Source organism: Mandrillus leucophaeus, unplaced genomic scaffold (genome assembly GCF_000951045.1).
Source record: "Mandrillus leucophaeus isolate KB7577 unplaced genomic scaffold, Mleu.le_1.0 Scaffold395, whole genome shotgun sequence".
NCBI lineage: Eukaryota > Metazoa > Chordata > Mammalia > Primates > Cercopithecidae > Mandrillus > Mandrillus leucophaeus.
In genome coordinates, this window is record NW_012104198.1 from 1,749,013 (window position 1) to 1,757,512 (window position 8,500).

Below are 8,500 nucleotides of genomic sequence, written 5' to 3' on the forward strand. Positions count from 1 at the left end.
TTAACAGATGAATGGGAAAAAATGCTGTGGTCATCGAAATAGATGCACTGTTTGATGAAACTCAACATAGATTCAAATGAATACGCTCAGCATATTTAGAACAGAATGGAATGACTTACTCTGAAGAAGTCCATCTACAAAAAAAGGACAGTAAATATGATGGTGAAATGTTGAAAGTTTTCCCTTTCTCATCAGGGATAAGACAAGGATGTCCACTATCACCATGGTAACAGGTGGGTCTGTGCAATGCCATAAAATCAGTAAAGGAAATAAAACTCTTTACAATGGGAGCAACAGGACTGGCGCAGAGGCCCACGCCTGTAATTCCAGCACTGTGGGAGGCAAGGCGGGTGCATCACTTGCACTCAGGAGTCCAAGAACAGCACGGGAAACATGGCAAAACCCCATCTCTACAAACAATACAAAAGGAAAAAGAAAGAAAAAAAAATGGCAGAAACAAAATTGCTCTTATTGAAGGATGATATGTTTCTGTATGTTGAAGACTGAAAATGATCTAGAAATAAACTTTTAGAAATCATAAGCATATTTCACAAGGCTGCTGGATAGAAAACCAATATATAAGAATTATGTCTCCGCCGGGCATGGTGGCTCACGCCTGTAATCCCAGCACTTTGGGAGGTCGAGGTGGGTGAATCACGAGGTCAGGAGTTCAAGAGCACCCTGGCCAAGATGGTGAAACCCCATCTCTACTAAAAATACAAAACTTAGCCGGGAGTGCTGGTGGGCGCCTGTAATCCCAGCTACTCGGGAGGCTGAGGCAGAGAATTGCTTGAATCCGGGAGGCGGGGGTTGCAGTGAGCAGAGATCGCGCCACTGCACTCCAGCCTGGGTGACACAGCGAGACTCTGTCGCCAAAGAGAAAAATGAAAGAAAGAAAAAAGAATGATGTCTCTACATACCAGCTCAAACAGTTGGAATATCACATTTCAAAGAATGATACATGTCTCACAGCATCAAAAAGCTAGAAATAAAGTTCACAAAAGATGCGCAAGACTTCTTTGCAGAGGGCTGTAAAGCTTTATTTGGAGAATTGTAATGAACAAATTTCCAATATAGGAGCAGCCTGCATCATTTCAGCGTGTCTTCTTTTAACACTGTCATTGCTTTTCACCTGTAACAGAAACATAACAATTGGGAACATGACTTAGCAACAGATTATTTAAATGACCCTAAAGACATACAAAATACACTACACTTTGGGTTTTATTAAATGGACTAGAAACAAAACCCTAAGGGTGATCCTGTGTCTTACATCCAATTAAATCTCTCTATGCACTTTGAGGACAGACCTGCAGAATTTAAAGGTAATGTCTTCCCTAAACATCCAGTGCTTCCTTTCAATTCAGAAGCACTTACAATTCACAGTCAGCAATTTGGAAAACACATGTGTAAAACATACTTCAGTTGATTAGTCAGGAAGTACTAAAGTCATGGTCTTTCAACTTTAAATCTGATCAATCCATGTCTCTAAAGCTGAAACTTACATGTAACATTTGATATGGTGAGAGATGATTATATCACATATGTGTCGACAGTCTTATTAGAAATACTGGCTCATGAAGACTGACAGTGTGGCAGGCAGCGTGCATAGCATAGGCATCTTACTCACACCCATGCTGAGCATCACTGGCCTACATGCCACAGAGGATAGGAACTAACCGGTCTCTCGCCAGTTGATAATTCTGTCACTCAAGGTTTCCATGAGGAAAGATTTTAAAAGCAATTGTTCATTAAAAGCCAGAGAATCTCAGCTTGGGCAACATAGTGAGACCTCATCTCAACAAAAAAAAAAGTTAAAAAAAAATTTAAAAAAACAAAACAAAACAAAACAAAAAACAACTTAGGCACAGTGGCTTGTGCATGTACTTTCAGCCACTCAGGAGGCTGAGGCGGGAGGACTGCTTTAGCCAGGGAGCCAGAGGTTGCAGTGAGCTGAAATCACACCACTGTACTCCAGCCTGGGTGACAGACTGAGACTCTGTCTCAGACAAGCAAACAAACAAACAAAGAGGAGGGAGAATTCACAATTTGACAAGATACTACGATAGGTATTCAGCTCTCCACACGGAAAAACTAGGATGAAGCAGAGTGACCGCTCACTTTCTTAGTAGCAATAAAATCTCAATTTAGAGATTTTCAGATGACTCAGGCCAGGGTTTCATGATTTGGGATCAACACATCATGTGAAGCAGATGATCTCTGTATTCCATGCATTCTATGCAACAGGATCAAAGTATGAAAGAACCAGAAGGGAAAATGGTTTTAATTTTTTTTTTTTTTTTTTTTGAGACGGAGTCTCCCTCTGTCGCCCAGGCTGAAGGGCAGTGGCCTGATCTCAGCTCACTACAAGTTCCTCCTTCCGGGTTTACGCCATTCTCCTGCCTCAGCCCCCTGAGTAGCTGCGACTACAGGCGCCCGCCACCTCATTCGGCTAGTTTTTTGTATTTCTTAGTAGAGACGGGGTTTCACCGTATTAGCCAGGATGGTCTTGATCTCCTGACCTCATGATCCGCCTGTCTCGGCCTCCCAAAGTGCTGGGATTACAGGCTTGAGCCAACGCGCCCGGCCAGGAAAATGGTTTTAAAATCTCTGACTTCAACTCACTATTTTCATAAGAACCAAAGACAGGTTTAGAAGTGAAAGGACTCACTCAGCATCTCGCCAAGGCTGTAAGAACTGGTATTAGAACCCGCATCAGTGCTTCGGCATTTTTCACACCAAGTGATGGGTGTTATAAATGTGTTATGTATTTGTTAAAAGTAGACCTTTACAAAAGCATCTGAAAATTATGAGCTATTGGTTCAAGGATTTAGACTCAAATCTTCATTCAACATGGCTCTGATTCAGCTTGTTTCTATATCTGACAGTCTATCAGTCGGGTGCTGAGGCCTGAACTATGTTTCAAATAACCTTTATATAAGAGCTTTATTACTAAAGAGGCAGTATTGTTACCTCTCTCTTATTAAAAATATAATGTGGCCGCCACGGTGGCTCAAACCTGTAATCCCAGCACTTTGGGAGGCCGAGATGGGCGGATCATGAGGTCAGGGGATCGAGACCATCCTGGCTGACACAGTGAAACCCCGTCTCTACTAAAAAATACAAAAAACTAGCCGGGCGAGGTGGCGGGCGCCTGTAGTCCCAGCTGCTACTCGGAAGGCTGAGGCAGGAGAATAGCATAAACCCAGGAGTCGGAGCTTGCAGTGAGCTGAGATCTGGCCACTGCACTCCAGCCTGGGCGACAGAGTGAGACTCTTAAAAAAATAAATAAATAAAAATTTAGAAAATAAAAATAAAAATATAATGCTGGGTTGGGCACGATGGCTCTCCCCTGTAATCCTGGCAATTTCAAAGTTCAAGGCAGGTGGATCACCTGAGGTCAAGAGTTCAGGAACTACCTGTGCAACATAATGAAACCCCGTCTCTACTAAAAATACAAAAATTAGCTGGGCGTGGTGGAGTATGTCTGTAAGCCTTGCTCTGCGAGAGTCTCAGGCAGGAGAATCACTTGAACCCTGGAGATGGAATTTCCAGTGAGCCGAGATGGCACCACTGCACTCCAGCCTGGTCAGCAGAGTGAGACTACATCTAGAAAATATAATAATAATTATAATACGATACTGTGGAAACAGACACCTTACAGTTTTCATGCCTAATGGATTGCCTACCTTCTTCAGTCATTTTCACCTCCTCTGGATTTGGCAGGCCCATCTCCTGGACATCAGGACCATCTCCACGCTCACACCCAGTCTTCGAGTGAACCTGTTCCTGGCTATCAGCTTCAGGCTCTGGCCCTTAAAAATAAAAAGTACATATCAATTTAAGCAGCAAAACATAAAATATAAGTAAGAAAATAATATTCATGCTCTCAGTGTTATTATATAAAAGCTTTAGCTAGTCTTATAATAAATGTGTTGATAAGAATCCCAGGAACATTATTTCAGGAGTCTGTTAGGAGAAAAACAGGAAAACAGGGTTTTCCAAATATTACCCTCTTCCTTTCTGAAGACTGCCATCAGACACCTTTGTTGCCTCCTTTGCACTTCTCTGTTATTCTACTTCTGATTGTCCTTATCTTATTAAATGACTCAAGGCTGAAATCCTGTTTCTCACAGCACTTACACTCCTAGTACTTAGACTCTTATATGGCATGAGTAGCCACCAATACATGGTGAGTTGAAAAAAGGTCTTTATAAAATACATGAAAAAGCCCAAACTGCAGAACATTCTGCAAACCAACTGGTCTATCCTCTTCAAAAATGTCTATATTATGAATGACAAAGAAAAATTAAGGAAACACTCCAGATTAAAGCAAATTAAAAACACCTGAAAAGCACATGTAAGACGTGATCCTAAACCAGACTCTGGATCAGAAAAAGAAATCCTATCAATAAAATTATCTGGGCCAGGCATGGGGTCTCATTGCTGTGGGATAATTAAGGAATCAGAGAGACCGAGGGGTTGAGGAGGAATTATTTAATTATTTAGGTGCACCGACCCATTCTGATTAACATCCAAAGGACTGAGCCCGAACAAACAGTCAAGCTACCTTTTAAGCATTTCATGGGGCGGGGGGAGATCTGTGCAGGGGGAAGTGTATTACAGAAGTGAGAAACAAAGACAGTTATTCAATTAAGACATGCATTACATCATTTCTTACTTTTCAAGGAACAACCTATTTTAAGACTTGAGATTATCTGTCTAATAACCTTGCTGCTGCACAGCTAGAGAAACAGAGTCTTCACAATGCCTGGGAAAGGGAGAGATAAGGCTCACTAGCCACAGAAGGAAAAACAGGCAGTTAATTTTAAAGGACTCCAACTCTTTCTTTTCCTCAGGGGGAACTGTGTTTTCTTACATACAACTGAGTTTTTGCTTACACATTCTTTAATTTCTTTTAATTCATTTCATTTCACCCCTTTGGTGCTTTTTATAACAAAGGTGTTCATAGAAAGCACCATTATTTGCCACCTCTTCACGGAGCTGAGCTGCTGCTTCTACTGGCAGCAGTTGATATTTGGTTAATGCCATCAACTGCGCAGTAGTGTGTCAGGTTATTATTGCCTTTATGGTTGACTGAATACTCCCAATAAACGGGTAAAATGCAAGGGAAGATGAGCCAGATGCCAAGAATAAACAAAAACCCACCAATAAGAGTTTTGAATCTTCTAAAGGTTGAGCACCATCCTCCAAACAATGAATCCGGGGCCCATCCGGATCAAGTCTGAACCGGAACATGGGCCAACTTGCGCATTCTAGCTGTGATTTCCATGACAACTCAGCCATTATCATTGATTTCTAGGCAACAGTTGGTTAAATTAAGTTTTCCACATACTCCTCCTTCTGAGGCTAAGAGGTAATCTAAAACCAATCTATTTTGATATATAGCATTTCTCATTTGTGTTGCTTGTATTGCCAATAAATCTAGTGCCCTTGACGCTTCATTGGTTATAATTTCAAGGACTGCCTGCAACCTTATGATGCAGTTGACCATATAGATTGGGGTGTGATATCCCCATGACCCATCTTATGCCCAGGTAGCTGGCCCATAATATTTAGTGATTCTTTCAGGAGGCCATTCATTATCCTTCCAGTCTCCTATGTCTACATCCTTTGTGACATTTGTGTCTAATTTTGTGATTATGCTTCTTCTAGTTCTTCTTTTATTTTCATCATAAACTGGATACCCTAAGAGTTCCCCTTGCTTTAGAGGAATTAGTAAGAAGGATGACTTGATTGTTCCTAATACACATGCCCCTGTCCATTTAGCCAGCAGTTGCCAATATGCCCATGCCCCACAGACCTAATATAGGCCAGAGGGTGCTTTCCAAGCATTTGGAGCCCCTAGAGATGCCAAGAGTGGCTTAGAATAGAGAACCGAAAGGGTTTGGATCTGGTAAGTAGGAGTCATTCTGGGTGTTTCTCCAGAGTTTTGTCTTTAGTCTCATCATAATACTGTTGCCCTAGGCAGATTGTTTCTCCTACTCCCTCTCTGAAAGACTTTCTCCAATGGGCGATACAGTATTTTCCAATTATGGAGTTTTTTAACAACCAAACACTGGCTGAGGCTGTTGGTTCACTGGCAGGGTTAGGCGAAGTGAATTTATCTTGTGGCATTAATTCCTTTGCCTCCCATGGCCACTGGTCCCCCATATTAGTTTCTCCACATACACAGCATGAGGAAATTCCTAAGCTGCCAGTTATGTTTTCAGCTGGTTGGGCAAATAAGTTTTTGGTTGATGGGGGAAGCGCAGGCACTGACAGATCAAAATGCTTATAGAATGACTTATGGACCCGAAATTGCGGGGTTGGACGCATTTGAGTCCTTCTAGTCTTTTTGACAATTAGTAGTGGACTCCAAGGCCTGCTCCTTGTCTATTTACCTGTAATAGTGCTGTCTGTACTGTAGACCAGAAAGGTAGCTCTGGCTTTAAGATAGCAAAATTTAAAGGATTGCATGCCCTTGTCTTACAGTTTGGTTTGGTTTACATACTCCTTAGCAGAGCAGTCCTTCCTGAATGTAAGTGTTGGAGCTCTGTTAGCATAGACCACTGAATGTTACAGTCTAGGCATCTGATTTGTGGTTCTCTGTACAGATGTTTAGGGCTGCTCCTGCTAAGCCTCTCTTGTGTTAAACCATTGCAGACTGTTTCTGGTTGTATGTGTAGGTTCTTAACTTGGTTCCTGTACATTTATAGTAGGTACGGTACAGTAGAATTTTAACTATGGTACTTTTTACCCAGGTAGTGTGTACACAATGTGGGTATCCTTCTAAAGATTTCTCCCCTTTTAGTATAGGCAGAAATGGTAACAACATCAGTGTATGTAATAGAAACATGCTTACACTACACATGGGCATGGCAAACCTTCCTCTGAGCATAGACATTTGCAGCATTTGCAGTAATAACAACAGAACAATCAGTATTGACAGAATTATAACTAGGCTTATAAATTGTATTTACATTTACTTATCCAGAGATGGCCCTCTTAGCTTCGGCTGTGCGTAGACTAGTCAGCTTCCAGGATGTGACTAGAGCAGAGCTTGTAGGATCCTCAAGCTTCAGCCGTGTGTCGACTGACCAGCCTCTGGTGCGGTCAGAGCAGGGCAGTCGTCCTTCTTACCGGTGGTTGGGTTTCGCCGTAGGACCATTTGGGTGGGGCAATCTGGGTCTTGTTAGCTAATCCACTGGTCATCGTCAGGAGTCACGGTTGCCACTGGTTTCAGCCGGCTATTGTGAATCCAAGGTGTGACACCTGCAACTTTAACAGCAGTGGGAGTAGACATGATTACAATATGGGGCCCGTCCCATCAGGGCCCCAAGGTTGTTAGATTCCACCTTTTAACCCAGACAGAGTCCACTGGCTTATGTGGATGCACTGGGTCTGTTAGACTTATAGGTATCCTTTCCCTTACCCAGCTTTGCACCTCCTGCATTGCCACTCCTAAAGCCTGCATCTGTCTCCTAAGGGTTAACTCTCCTAACTCCTTTAAGTTCCCTCTAATTTGATTAAGGATTGGGGGTGGCCTTCTGAACAATATTTCATAGGGCGAACACCCTGTTTGTTTTGTAGGTGTACACCTGACCTGGAGGAGGACCATGGGCAAGACCTGATCCCATCATAAGTGAGTTTCCTGGCAAAACTTTTTTAGTAGCTGTTTGAGTGCCCGCTTCATCCATTCCACCTTCCCTGAACTCTGTGGTCAGTAGGCTGTATGCAGTTTCCATGTGATCTTTAAAAGTTGAGTCAGCTGTTGTACTACTTCTGCCACAAATGCAGGATCATTGTCTGATCCTAGGGTTAAAGGCAACCCAAATCTTGGCATGATGTCTTTTAGTAGCACCTTTGTTACCTCTCGTGCCTTTTCAGTTCTGGTGGGGAAGGCCTCAACCTACCCTGAGAAGGTGCAAACAAACACTAGCATATACTGGTAACCTCCTGCTCAAGGTAACTCGGTAAAGTCTACAAGCAGGTTCTCAAAAGGCACAGCTCCTGCTTCTTGAATTCCGGGGGGTCGAGTTGGTCCTTGTTTTGGATTATTCCGGGCACAGGATAGACATTGTTCACAAACAGCACGGGTGATGGCAGAGAGCTGTGGCACATAGAAATGCCAACCTATCAAAGTCTCTAGTCGTCCTTCCAATGTGTGTTCTTTTATGGATCTGCTTCACAAACCTTGGGGCTTTTGTTTCTGGGATGGCTAGCCTCCCATCAGAGAACAGCCACCATCCATTTTTAATATATTTTCCTGTTTCCTGACCAAACCAAGCTTTTTCACTTCAAGAGTAACTGGTTACCTCCAGTAAAGGGGGCTCTATAAGGAGAGGCATTGCTAGAGTTCTTTCTTCAGGTAAAGCCTTGCTCATTGCTGCCTGCCTAGCCTCTCGGTCTGCCTTTCTGTTGCCCTGTGCCTCACAGCTTTTCCCGATTTGGTGTCCTTTGCAATGAATGACAGCCACCTTCTCTGGAGCCCATATGG

At 42.9% G+C, this 8,500-nt stretch overlaps 1 protein-coding gene across 1 annotated transcript in view; it reads right to left on the minus strand.

Moving 5' to 3' along the window:
* Positions 1 to 1,015: 1,015 nt before the first annotated feature.
* LOC105547694 (G antigen 10-like) overlaps positions 1,016 to 8,500 on the minus strand; it is a 28,340-nt gene continuing 20,855 nt past the window's right edge. Inside the window, exons 4-5 of the mRNA XM_011991360.1 lie at positions 3,690 to 3,815; positions 1,016 to 1,132 (exon numbers count right to left, since the gene is read on the minus strand). Of these exons, the coding sequence (XP_011846750.1) occupies positions 1,119 to 1,132; positions 3,690 to 3,815 (140 nt within the window). The 3' untranslated portion in view covers positions 1,016 to 1,118. The remainder of the gene's footprint in view (positions 1,133 to 3,689; positions 3,816 to 8,500) is intronic.